The sequence below is a fragment of the Pogonomyrmex barbatus genome, unplaced genomic scaffold (genome assembly GCF_055798465.1).
Source record: "Pogonomyrmex barbatus isolate J1 unplaced genomic scaffold, ASM5579846v1 scaffold17, whole genome shotgun sequence".
NCBI classification, from domain to species: Eukaryota; Metazoa; Arthropoda; class Insecta; order Hymenoptera; family Formicidae; genus Pogonomyrmex; species Pogonomyrmex barbatus.
This window is the reverse complement of record NW_028297113.1, coordinates 1,807,896-1,822,579: the sequence shown is the minus strand read 5'-3', so window position 1 is coordinate 1,822,579 and position 14,684 is coordinate 1,807,896. Positions and strand designations below refer to the sequence as shown.

The following is a 14,684-nucleotide window of genomic DNA, read 5'->3' as shown; positions in this document are numbered from 1 at the left end:
TATAAATATCTCTCGTATTTCGTAAGTATTTCGACGAGGAAGCTCTATAGACACACGTATTACTTAAGAGTCTATTTAAAGATTTCAATGAAACGCATACAGTCACAAACGAAGAATCCTCTGTTTACGAAAAAGAAAAAAAAAAGAAAAAAAAAGAAAAAAAAGAAAAAAAAAGAAAAAAGAAAAAAAGAAACAATCATTTCAAGAGTCTCCAAAAAGTGTCGATTACGACGTTCATTCCTCAAGTTTCTATGCTCGTTATCTTTTAATTGGCCAATTATCGGCGAGGGTACAAGATTTATGAACCCATAGCTGATTAAGTTTCAAATCCGCTAATTGATATCCATTCAAATGTATTAATTAATGAGTCTAATTATCTCCAAAGAATTACCGATAAATCAGCATCTTTTTATGTGTCATAAAATTATTATTTTTATTTTTCTACAAATTTCAGCAAAATGATAAGAGATTTGTTGGTGAGATTTTATTCAGTTTCATATTTCCAATATTTGTATTTCCTATATAATCTCGATACATTTAAAACGAAACTATGCGTTCAATTCTGCAAAATCTTGCAAAAATTTGACATGAATGCCCAATCAATACTACCGAATTCTTGAAACTCCATCGCCTCTCCGATATCGAAAAAGCGTTTCTCGTGCCATCTTAACAATTTCTCTAAAACTTCTCGCGCTTAGAAATTCGCGATTCGTCGGTAAACAAGGAATCTGTCGGAAAATTTCACATATAATATTCTCATACCGACACGTACAGATACCGGCACAGTATTAAAAAAATGTCGACTGTCGATAACTATTTTAGAATATTATGTAAATTGGAAGATAACTAAAAAAAAAAAACATTATTTTTAATATTTAAATCTATAAAATAAATTACAATCTCACAAAAGTATATACTATTATGCTCCTCGACCATCAGACCATTTATAATAAAAATGAAAAAATTAAAATTATAAATACAAATCAAGAGACACGATTTTTATATCTTCTGGACAAATTGAAAAATACTGATGAAAAAATTTATCTCAAATCAACCAGTCTCTGATCTCGTCGGTTGCTTCAAAAACCAACCGCAACTTGCTGATAAGTTAAATCAGTTGGTAAATTAACACATTCAAATTAAGTAAAATTTATTATTCAACATAATAAAAAAATAATAAGAAACAAAATAGCTTATGATTTTTTTAAAGATTTGCAATGTTTATTCAACAGTATTTATCTAAGTTAAAATCCAATTGAAACTATAGCTTAAATAGCAGATTTGTTCAGTCGGTAAGTTAGCATATTTGAATTGAATAATATTTACCATTCGATAAGAGTATATCAATGAATATAAAAACTTTATTATATATTTTAAAAAAACTTTAGAAGTAAATAAACAAACGAGATAACAGAATTCTATCTTACCATTGGCTTAATGAATACTTCGTATTTCAAAAAGTCCTGATTGAAATAGAACCTCCTCTCGTACCGCGAAGCGAACATTTCCAATTCCCTATGAACAGCGAGGATATCTTCGTGGTCTTCTAACGTACGTTCTGTAACAGAAAAACTCATCCTATTTACAACAAGTATATGTTGCTATTATCAACATGATAATAATATTTAGCAGTTTTTTTTACTACTTTTCATGTATTCTATATTCATCACACAGATAATCAATCGAATTACCTCATAATAATAATAACAATGTTAAAAAAAATCAAACTTTTTATAACAATAATTAACTTAAAAACATATTCCTATAGATGTTCAAGCGAATTTTATAGCCACGCGCAGTTGGCTCGCAGATAATCTCGCCAAACGACGAAGTTTCGTAAAACGATTTCATGGAAAACACGTTAGACTGGAACAGCATATTTCGCCTGGATCTCTAAACAAACATTCCGCATGGAGACACCAACCGACACGAGTCGCGTCTCTGACCTGCACCAAACCTCCTGGAGGTTTCTCGCCCGCTATTGATTCTCGGCTGCATTATAGAGCTCTGTGCCGTCTTTACGGCCTCTCCAACCCCCTTCGTTCCTTCTCCCCCCCTCCGCCTCTCACGCACACATCATTTCCGATCTCGTTTCCGATCTCGTTCCGAGTCAATGCCGTGAAGAGAAAATTTAAACGACTGGAAGTTTTTCCCCGATACATTACGGGCGCTGATTGCGTTTACCTCGTCCGAGCCTGACGATCGGCGCGTCTCGAACTTTCTAACGAATTATCCGCGCGTTTCGCGCGCGCGACGATATTTTTATAAATAAATTGTTTGTCCCCAAATTCCCAAATAGCTTCCGTGCGCGACGCGCGCCAATAATCGAAATATCCACCGATTCTCCGCATTTCCCTATATATATTCGGGCATATTTGTCTCCGTCCCACGTTATCGTTAAAACCCGATAACAATTCGGATATCGAATTAAACGTTTAATTCTGTAAATTCCATGTTCCGTTATGTTTGAGTATACGTTTATCACATTTGTATGTCTTTGAATTGTATGCGCGTTTCAGAAATATAAATATGAAATTATATGTGTGGATTATATAAAACGTACAAAAAATATTCATATTTCTCTAATCTCCATTTCTACCAATGTAGATTAATTTTAATCTCTAAATTCAATTTACGCTTTATATGTTTTTTCTTTTTCTAATTCTTAAAATTAAAAAAGGAAAAAAGAAAAAGAGATAAAAAATATAATTAAAGAACATATAATTAGAAAGAAAAATATAATTAAAGTACACAGTTAATGGAGACGAGGATATAATTAACGCTTCCAAAAGATGAAAAATGTACAAATGAACGATTCGACCGATAACATCCGAAGCAAGTAATCACGTAAAAGAGGAGAATTCGTACGCTTTGAAAGTAAAAGTCAATGGCACATCGCCACTTGCGTGAACATGAGAAATGCATGAGGAACGTGCTTGCTGACTAATTTCTTAACTTACATTCACGAGAGAGATCCGGGAGAGTTCGCGGATAAATAATCGCCCCAAAATAATCGCGCAACGATGCGAAGAGAACGTCACGCGATAAACGCACGAGTGAGGTGATATTTATGATGATGCTACGTACCGATTCCAAGTTTCGGCCATGTCTCAATTATCGACCAGGCTGCGCCGATCGTGTTTCTTTTTACTTTAAGCAGTTCGCAGAGATCGATAGTTCGAAGATTCTTCTCCACGACCACGGTTGTAAAGGTGTGATCATTATTGTAGAACCGCAATTCTTCCTAATTAAATAAACATTAGAAACGATAAAATATGCGATAGAATTAAAATACATAATAAAATTGACTCGTAATAAGAGATCAATTGAATTAAATTGTGAGATAACAGATGAGGACAGTCGCTTGACAAGATAAAATCTTGGGTATCTTATAATTTCTTAAAATTTTTCTTAAATTTATATCTATGAAATGCAATTGCTTATATATCGTAAACTACGTGCCGTTATTATTAATAGACTTCCAAAGCAGTAATCTAAAGCAATACTTCTAAATCGATAATCAAATTAATGGATCGATAATTAAATTAGTTTATAGCTTCTTCTTTTGCAATTAATCTTGATTAATTTTTATTATAGTTCAATTGTTAATTTTTTTATTCCACTACACTCGTAAATATATATTTTGCTTTATAATTCACATTTTACGTATTTTATACAACAAAATAAATTTACAAATTAGTAAATTGATGACAATAAATTCTTACTTCCTCCTTATAAAGGGAGCGTATATTGCATTAATTATTTTATTTACGAGCTCTATATTTTATTTTTCATTTTACGCGATATATAAATTTCACTTATTTTAAGTAAATTAAACGCAATTAGTATTCATAACTATTTTATACATATTTCAATTTTTTTCGAGCGTATGCACAGCGTTGAGAATCGATGCAAAATCTATCGTAAGTAAACGAAAATACCTTAAGCACATTACCTGTCTTTCGCTGTCGATCGAATCCCGATCTCTTCTTCGACTCCTGGTGCTGTTGAGCTCGAAGATCGTGAGATCGGAACCGAGCCTTTCGTAGCTTGCGGCTCGATTACTCGGCAGCGTGGAGCTGCCGTCGAGGCAGGAGCACATCTTCGGGAACCAATCTGTAAAAGAGCGCGAGAGATGCTAGAGAGAGATTGGCACGGCGCGTCGCGGCCAAATAAAAGAGGAAAGGGGGGAGGGGGGCTACATGACTAAAAATTAAAAAAAAAAAAAAAATCGCACATGTCAGTCCGTTAAAAATCTCTATATCTACTCTATATATATATATTAATATACTGCAAAGAGGCGTAAGAGAGCGAGCCCGCTGTACTAGAGATCTATTTTACAACTTGGGCTTCACAAAGTCTACATGGTCGGGACGGAGCCACTGCATTATCGATGAGTGAACGTGGCCCCCTCTCGTATCAAGAGACACAAAGGGGGGGAGGGCGGGGAGGGAAAAAAAACCAGAAAACAGAAGAAAAGAAGAAAAGTAAAAAGTGTTCGAACATTAAGGGCAAAGTGTGACGTCGTGCTGTGTGAAATCGCTGCGGTTCTCGGGCGCGTTTCCGAATATAGTAACTGTATACCGTTTGAATATCTGAATATGCACACAGGGACAAAGGTAGATGAGTAACTATATTTGCTGCGATATTCAAGATGCGTTAGTGCGTGAGTCGCCGATTTTATGCCGAGCCGTTACAACGCGGATATTTACGCCTGGCGATTTTAGCCGGCGTTGTCGCGCCGTCTTCCTTTTCCTTTTCTTCAGGCGATATATCAAACGCGACGTAAAGAAGTTGCACTGGAGAGTCGTTTCGCAGAGCGCTCAACTGGAGGAGAGGCCAGCAAAAATATGTATCACTAATTCGAGGAATCGCCGCATTCGATCACTTGGTTGATCAGAAGAGAGACTTTTACGGGCCACGCATATCAAGTTTCCAATACAAACCGTCGGGCGATCAAATATCTCAAAACAGAAGATGATCGATGAATCTCGATCTATTTTGATGCCATTCCGAATCAATAATTATTCATGAGCCACGTTATCGCAGCGATTTATGTAAGCCGATTTGCATTATGAAGATTATATATAAAAGAAATTGAATTATTTTTGAATATAAAAAAGATATTTGAATTATTTTTATTTCTTTTTAACTTTTCTGTTACATTAAAGTTTCATACAATTTACGATATAAAAATCAAGAAAAATACAGAATTTATTTTAATAAATAAATAAGAAGCTTTCGTTAAATATCATTTTATTAAAAATTATTTAACGATACAAACATTTTAAACAAAATCTATTAAGAATAATTTTAATTTTTTTTTTAAACAATCGTAAGGAGAGTAATTTTATCAATTCTGCTGATCGAATTGAGAATTGTAAATGAAAATTGATGGATAACATAAAAAAATATTAATATAGTGTATTTAATAGAGTGAAAGTTACGGATTACATTATTGCAAACATTACTAAATATTATAAATCTTACTATAAATCTATCTATAAACTATTATATTATTATACTGTAATCTTACTATAAATTATTATATAAATCTTTACATTTTTTTCTGTAGAACTTTCTACAAGAAATTAATTTAATATTAGAGAACAAAATATCTAATTTTTAGCCTAACATATTTTCTTATAAAAATTATAAACTTATATAAAATGTGAAACAATTTTACATAATCAATAACATTCCGTTATCTAAAGATTATCGACTAGTATCTTTTCTTAGAATCCTTCTTCATAGTATTCGCGTGAAATCTCAACTTTGCAAATTATTTTCATTTCCTTTCCGTTCAACACAATATTTACGACACAATGTTTATGACCTAATCGGATGATTCTCCGGCTAGCTCGAACGCGCAAGTATTACAGCCATCATGTCGCAAAGACACCTTGGAGAGATGAATAGCGTCTTAATACTCGCTCGTCTGTCCCATATCCGGCATCGTGACGATGCAACAGCAACGAAAACTCACATGAATATATATGTATGCCAGCGGAATCGATACTGTCTCCATCGAATTCATCGAGAATTAGCAATCGTTCCAACGATCAGTAGCAGCGCCAATAAGACAAGATTGGAAGAAAGAGCGACATATCTAATTGATATCGAGCGAGGTATTGCATAAATAGAATCCGAAGGTTCTTTGCCTCTCATTTCTCTAATAAAGTCTATTTTACCCTGACCTTCGTGAATTAAAGTCAACTATAATTATCTTATATTATAAAAAGATAAATAAAGAAACGATAAATAAAGAAAAAAGACCAAAAGACAAAAACAAATTTTAATTTTTTTAGAAATTAAATTTGATAATTTTATCATATAAAAGCAATAAAAAATTTATTGTGTACTGTTTTATGTGGACACTCGGTAGAAGAAAATCAACTACACTCATGACTTACGAATTTCGCTAAGACTGTTTCAAATCCCGCATTTCTTCATATTATTACAAGATAAGAAAATGCAAATTATCTTTGTAGACTATTTCGAGATTTTTAAATTGATAACAGTTGGAAAATTGTTAACACATTTGAGTAATTGTGTGCTTTCAAACTTTAAAGACGTTCAAGTCTTATCGAATTAGGATTTTTGCGTTAAAATAAATAAATTAAATAAAAAATTAAATCTCTCATAAAATGAATGCTCATTGTCACTGCATAACTAATTAATTCATATAAAAAATCGTAAATTTTGCATCATACATTTCATAGATATCACAAAATTTGCAGACAGATAAATTTATTTATCTGATTGTAATTTTTCAATATTATTTATAATATTTATGTAAAATCATCATTTTGTAAATATTCGTTTCGGATGCCATTAAAGCTCATAAACGAAGATGCAGTAAGTGTAGCTTGACGATATATAAAAATAAAAAAAATAAAAAAAAAAAACAGTTTTTATATTTTATACATTTTACAAGCAATAAGTGAAATGAATCTCTATCTGGACTACAAGACATCCAGAATAAGCCTAATCGGTGGAACGATAACACCGAGTGCGAGGGCATGCTCTCGAATTAGCGGGCCACGTTGACCGTTTATTGCGGCAATTAATTAACCCGCAATCGCTCGGTATGCGGTAAATGCGCAAAGCACATAATGTCGAGCGCCGCCATTGCAGCTGTTCTGTGCGACATCTCCGGATAACGTGAATGAATCTGTATGGCACCTGCTACTGTCCTAATGATAAACTCTTACAATGATAAAGTAAAATAGATTGTTTAACAAAATAACTTTATTTTTTTTTTGTTACTCGTTACTATAACACTTTTTCTATATTAATGTTTAATGTATTACTGTTTATTATAAATTTATATATTTTCTCTTTATTTGAGGATATTTATTAAAAGATTTGAGAATATCTATTTATTTACTAAAAAAAAACCTTAGCTATTCTAAAAAAAAATTGCTATTAAAATAATAATATTTATAGATTCTCCTTGTAAAGGGTAAAATATTTTTTTCTGAAACATTAATGCAAAAATCACTGTGGTTATATTGTATGTTTAGAATTTTTTTTTATAATAGCTACATTTCTAGTTTTAGTCCAAACATGTTTTTAAAATTTTTAATGGCTATTATTAATACTCGAGGATAAAATAAAAAATTTCATAAATCTTCAAGATACTTGATAGCTTTCTAAGTAGAATCTCTAAAATTCTAATGATTATTCTTAATATCCAAAACAATAAAACAATATTTATTAATTCGATGATTCTTCAATTTAGATTCCCAAAATTTCATAAATAAAAAATTTTGTCAATAATCTAGCATTTTCTCAAAAGTTTTGCTTAAAAAAAAAGAGAGAGAGAGAAAGAGAGAAGAAAAAAATTCACAAATTGATTCTAATCGGAATAAAAAAATGTCAATTAATTTTCATATATTAAAAGCATTAGATAGTCATCTTATATCTTTAACTTTTTATTGTTTATATTTCAGAACTATTTTTGAAACGTGTTAGTAACTTTCTAACTCGGAAAAAATTTGGAAAAAAGCCAGAAACTACACGCATCAATTATACCGGAATTCTAAAGATGTGCTAAATAATTCTATGTGAATAAAATTCTAATGTGCTAAAAGCCATACATACGTAATTTTTGTATCAAATAATGACGCAAGTTTCGCAGTTGCGACCGCAGCCTTGGCCTACTCGCGTCTTTATCTACTGACATACTATATTATCCTATTCCACCATTTTGTTGTAACAATTCCCTTGTAACAATTTGCCGATTATCTACACAGATATTCGTGTCCACATGCGCGATTTCGGTTTTTCACGACCTATTAGAAGTTAGCCTCTCCCTCCCCCCCCCACTTTTAGAAATAACTTATTTTGAGAGTTGTGCCGAATTGTGCTAGAATTTTAAAACCGTAATGTGAAAAATGTCGACATCAAGATTAAGATTTCGACTTGCAACGAGTGCGAGTGTATCCTTTCGAGAAGTTTCTCGCGATCTCCGATGTAAGGCCGCTTTATCAAACTTTGAACAATTTCAACGGCGAGAGTCATCTCAACGCACGTAAATCGCAGGGAATCATTTCGTACCTCGCATTTTCTATCCAATTTCTCTATTGTCATATTTCGAAACATTTCGCGCAAAGCAACCTAGGGATTCCTAATCGCCGCCGTCGGTCACGATGAGATAACGCGTTATCTCGCGTGGATATCCTTCGCGAAGATCCTCCGAGATCCCGTTCGTGATGTTTCTCTCAGCCGCATTCGTTCGCAAGCTACGTGAGTATGCGGGCATCTACCTGTCACGATGACGAAACCGGGTCGTTCTATAAACACGAGCCGCCGGAACGTGCGCAGTTGCGCCGAGAAAAATAAATGGCAATAATGGAGAGAAACTCATTTCTCACATCTACCTCGCTAATTTATCGCTCATCGCGAATTTTTTCGAATTTTCTATCTCGCGATCGACAGTCGCGAGGGAGATCATCAGCAGACTGCCGATAATACGACAAGTGTCGATTATCATTGTACCGTGATGAAAGAGAATGTAAGCAATCTCGTCCTTAGAGAGGAATTCAATTGAAAGTATGAAAGAAACGAGAACAAAACGGATTGTACAGGGAAAGAATAATTTTGCTGAAGTATCTGAAAATTCTATCAGGTATATAATAACGTTTAAAAATGTTAAAATATCAAAAATTGTGTAGTATTGTCATAGTATCTCTTATGATATATTATCTTTTGTCATAATTATCTTTTCTGCATCTACAAATGTTTAAATACTTCAGTAAAATCTTTTCTTCCGTGTTTTGCCTCGGAAGAAAAAAACAACCCACTGTGTGATGCGAGAAATTCTATTATATCCTTTTAGGAGTATTATCGTAGTATCTAAGTGTGCTTACATAATTATCTTGACGGTCCAAAACAAAATTATTTTCAAATCCGTATCTACAAATGTTTAGATACCTTAAGTTAAAATCTTTTCTTCCGTGTTTCGAAAGCCTCGAAAGAAGATATCGAAAAAAACACATCGCGATACGAGAAATTCTATTATATCTCCTACTCTATTGTATAAAATCTTTTTGCGTTGTACAATAACGATCGCCATGCTTGTACAGTGTAATGATAACTGTATGGCGAACCAAAGCACGGTCCATTTCCCTACAAATTCGAGAATTCCTAATCTGTAAAGCAGGGTACCAACGACAGTGAAGTTTTAAACGAGAGACTCGCGAGAGAGCCGCGGGCATCGGGCTCTCGAGAGATTCTCCGAACTCGGCGAACTGGAACTCCCAATGTCCATCTCGCCGTTATCGCGGCGGAGCAAATATTTCGGAAGAGAGGAGACGGGCCTATGGCAAGGTGGATCGATAAGAACCAAGGCAGGCCGAGCTGACTAGGTCGAGCTCGAACGTGTTTTGGCGGCCGCCCCGAATCGCGCTCTCTCTCTCTCCACACACGCGGACCGTGTAAAATTTTCAGCGTTCCCGATGTGGGGAATAGCAAGAAATTGCACCGCGACTACGGGCAGTAAACATCCAATTGTGAGGGGCAAACATCCACGACAAACATCCGTACCGTATCATTAACGTTTAACGTTATTATTCAATATTCAACCATTTCGTTCAGCTAGAAAGATCCTAGAAATCCTAGAAATTATTCAACGCGATATCGTTACAAATTTGATAGCTCATTATTACACATTACTAGCGAGAAGTGCTACTTAATAATCGTGTACTCGTGTAAAATTAATGTACGATTAACTTCGATTCACTCACTTCTAATAGTCCTTGCGCAAAAGCATGTAACGCTGTGTAATTAGGAGCACGCGATTTGTAAAATTTCTACGAATATTTCTCTTTCGACGGGAGAAAAAAAATCTTCAAATTTAAAATCTTCGAATTTTAAGTCTTAAATTTTTAAATCTTCAAAAAATGTTTCATGTTCTTTATAGCATCGATTCTTTTTACAACTAGAAGGAAATAAATACCGATCGCAAAAAATGCAAAGACGCAGTCGTATTTTTATGTCAAAAAACACGAAATTGCAACGACATAAAAAGGTACACAGAACTTTATAGAAAATATCTAAAGTTCCTTAGATCTCTATATAATAAAAATAATGTAACTCATTAATTTATATAAATAAAAATATAAATAAAAGTAATTCATAAAAAGTAAATACGTGCGCAGATTCTTCGAAAGATCAAGATATTTCGATTTAAAATATTAACTCGAGAAATATTGAGAAAGCCGAATAATCTAACTAAATTTCTTAATTCTCTCCATCCAATCTCTTCGGGAAAAAGAAATTACCTCAGTACGCTACGAGTTTCGAGCAGAGGAGCTGCTCGATAACCTCGAGGGAAAAGAACGCACGATCGTAAGACAAACTTAGTTTCCGCGAGACTTGTCGCTTTTTCACGGCGGGATATTATAAAGATATCCGATACTATAACTTATACGTCTCGCGGGCTTGCATGAATAAAGGAGCGATGGTCCGAGAGGTGTAATCACGAGCCATAATCCGATATCATTGCCAACCAATCGCAGACTGCAATATCTCTTCCTCCGTTCCTTTTTGCCACGCCGCTGCGTCGGTCTTTATAAATGCGTGCCTCGCAACGGCTTGTGTCGGCTCGTTATTTCGCTCATTTGACCCACTGACGTTGCTCATTAAACTCCTTGTCAATCCCATCGGTATTGCGCTCGGCAAAGAGAGGAAAAAAAAAAGATTGGAACCGAATGCTTTATCGACATCAAACATCTCAACTTCTGCGTCCCGTTCTGCTAAGAATTACTGCAAGCTGCAGTCATCTTTGTCATCGAGACATAGACAGTGATTATCGATTGTTCGGAGGGATGGGGGGGGAGGACCGAACGAAGGATTTAAGAAGAGGAGAGGTCCAGAGGCTCCAGCTGACCGAAAATTACATGAGCATCACGTAGTAGTGATGCTGATAATCGAGTAAGGGATTTACGAGGCAGAGTCAATTTAATCCCGGGGATGCGATGGGCTTTTACAATCACTTCCAAAAAAAAAAAACAGAGTCGCCAACCAATACTCTTCTGGCGACGAACAAGGACGGCTGGCCGTATGCCAAGACCACTGTCCATCCCGGGGAAAAAAAAAAAAAAAAAAAGAGAGAGAGAGAGAGAGAGAAACGTTCGGGTCTCGCTATGGTCTTCATCGTCCTCGCTTTACGAACCGTGCATTGTCGACTTCCGGAAACAAGTCGGTCCACGAGGCACTCGAGGGCTCTGCGCAAATTGCGTTTTCGAGCGTTTCAAGTATCAGCAAAGCCTGCCCGCCGAAAAATAAATCTCGCAATTCGCCAAAATGGATTTTATTACTCCCGGTTATTGTAAACGAAATGATGCGATTTGGCAGATGAAACCAACTTTCCAGCAACAAGCTGAGCGATCCTTCATCGCTCATTGTTCGCCGCGAATCTATCAACCTTAGGCCTTGCACATCGACAAACGAGTTTCACGTTCCTCAAGGACGTATTACGTGAAAACTTCGATCGCGCATTACTCTTAGTCGCATTAACTAGAAAGCCAGCTCGTGGTAAGATTCGTAACAAATGCAGTTGCGATTTTCTCTTGTCAGAACTAGCATTACGACCCAGAAAAAATTAGATTCTTTGAGAGGCACAAGTGAAAAAAATCGCTCCATTCGAAGCAAAGATGAATTCTAAAGGCACACATTCCTCTTTTTTTTTTAAATTATTGCATATATAAATCGCAAACTGTATCTATTACTAATTTCGTAATATGCTAATACTAGATAGTCATCGGTAATAATTACATAATCAATATAATTCATTCAACGTTGACGACAATTTTAATTTATTTCTCATATAAACTTTAGATTCTAATTTAAAAAGTTGAAAAAAAATTTAACGTGAATTATTCAACCAGAGAAATGAGTGTATATTATTGTGACAGTTAGAGGATATGAATCTTGAAATTCCGAATATAAGGAGCGACTTCAAAATGGCGGGAAAACTCACGCGGTCGATTCTAACCGGAGAATAAATAAATAAATAATCGCTGAATTTACGCGTGACGATCCCTCGAATTCGAGACACAAACACGAAACACCGATCGTAATCGACGCGAGTCTTATATGAAAAAAATAGATACTTTACTATAGGAACACAACAAACCGACCATTAGTCAAGGACGCACCGATCTCCGGTGAATTTTTAAACGCTGCAATAAGAGATTTCATCGTTGCGAAAGCCAGCTCAAGGACCACCATGGAATATATCACAAGGAGCTCTTTACGCAACGACCGATCTTGTGCCCTCTATTTTCCCTTCCATCCCTTTCTCGAAACCGACGCCCCCAGAGTCCACGCGACGCTGCTCGAGCTGCCAACCAAAAACTCGAAAAAATATACAATGTGCAAAAAGCGTAACGAGTCGTGATCGAGTGACGCCAACGGAATCTCGGGGTCGTAATCAAATGTCCCGTCGATTCCCGAAGCGGCTGCTATACTCACAAGACAACACATCGCACATTATTACTAGAAAACTAGAGGAAATTATGATTTTCAATCCGTTCGTATCGTTGTTTTTATTTAAAAAAAAATATATATTTAGATTCGTAAAATATATCTGTGGATATTATGTAAAAAATGTGCGAATTGATAATAAAAATAAAAATAAGAATAGATCGAAGATGAAAAAGATAAGGTCACACAAATCCTGAATAAATTCGACAAAAACAATTTGGAAGAATAACGATTTAAATTGATTTAAATGAAATGAATTGAGATTGGAACTTCGAAGAAATTACGCGACATAACTTTGGAATGTCGTCGACGCCCTGTGCGTGGGTTTCATGAATAAAAGCACTTATAAGATCAAAGAATATATCAAATCTATCGACGGAATTCAATAAATACACGTGTAGGTGCACACTTTAGGTTTCTAATGATAAAAGTACGTCTCTGTAACGTTTTGCCAAACTCAAATCAATTACCATTTCTATTTTCAAATCTTCGATATTCCACCTTGGATGGCAATTTGATTTCAGGTATATATACTTCACATATAGATATTTCAAAAAGTAACGATGAATATATATATATATATATATATATATATATATATATATTTCTTAAAAATGTCAAATTTATTGAGATGAACAATATTGACATAGTGAATCGATCATTTCCTAAAATACACGAGAAAACGTTTCGAAACATCGTGGTCCACCTGTGCCAGCAATTCTTACGGTGGTGCCTCGATACTTCGAATTTGAAATACGGAAAATCCAGTAACAGGTGTAGGTCTCGCAAAGTCGAAATAAAGTTTTATTTACGATTTCTCACCCAGATTTTGACGACTTTAAAATCCACAAAAAATAAGTCATAAAATACGTAAAATAAAAGAAGGAAATATTAAAATGGTGATTCTAACAAAGTATCCCTTAATACAATATATAATGAAAAGAATATGTCATTAAAATTCGCATATTGGCTCTATACATTCGCAACATATTCAACATGTAAAATATAATTATATACATAACTTATTAAATTTATTAATTTTGATTATTCTTACTTACGAATTGAAAATCTTATATCAACTTATAATTTCCAGCTTCAGTTCTCAGAAAAAAATAATCGTCTCTTATTTCCCCAAGGTTAAACTGATAATTAAAACCTCTTTAACGTAGTTAAAGTTTCTCCGTAACTTATCTTTGTACTTAAAAAAAAAAAAAAAAAAAAAAAAATCATAGAATTCTCGCTTATACAAAAATCTATATGTATGGATAAATGTTCTTTTTACAACATATCGTAAAAAGATCAAATAAAGAGAAAAATGTCATCAAAATCCGGAGATGCCTCGTTTACGAACGCTTCACGGAGAAAAATAAACTGTAAAAGACGACGCAGAACGTCGTGACTCGTCATCGACCACTCGCGGGGTGTTCGCGTCAACCGACGACGCCCACGGACGGCGTCGTTCGCCGATGCGTGGCGAGAGACGCGTTATCTACGCATTCCAGTCTGCACGTAGAGAACTCCATACCGTACTTTCCTCGTACATCACGTCGCCCACTAACGCGTGAGCGGTAAACAAAAGCGCGCTAATTGCGAACGCAAGCACAAGGCAATAAGAGATAAAACTACCCTCTCGAAGAAGGCATCTCGCAATGTCTCTTTAACAGAAAGAGCAAAATTGGGCGACGCGTATC

General features: G+C 34.9%; 1 protein-coding gene across 11 annotated transcripts in view; it reads right to left on the bottom strand.

The window, feature by feature from the left end:
- Nucleotides 1-14,684, bottom strand: part of LOC105433371 (growth factor receptor-bound protein 14) — a 296,179-nt gene that overhangs the window by 194,599 nt on the left and 86,896 nt on the right. For all 11 annotated transcript variants that reach the window (XM_089074244.1, XM_089074245.1, XM_089074241.1 and 8 more), the window contains 3 exons: nucleotides 3,956-4,116; nucleotides 3,088-3,244; nucleotides 1,428-1,558 (listed from right to left, as the gene is read on the bottom strand). In XM_089074244.1, coding sequence (XP_088930370.1) covers nucleotides 1,428-1,558; nucleotides 3,088-3,244; nucleotides 3,956-4,116 — 449 coding nt within the window. The remainder of the gene's footprint in view (nucleotides 1-1,427; nucleotides 1,559-3,087; nucleotides 3,245-3,955; nucleotides 4,117-14,684) is intronic.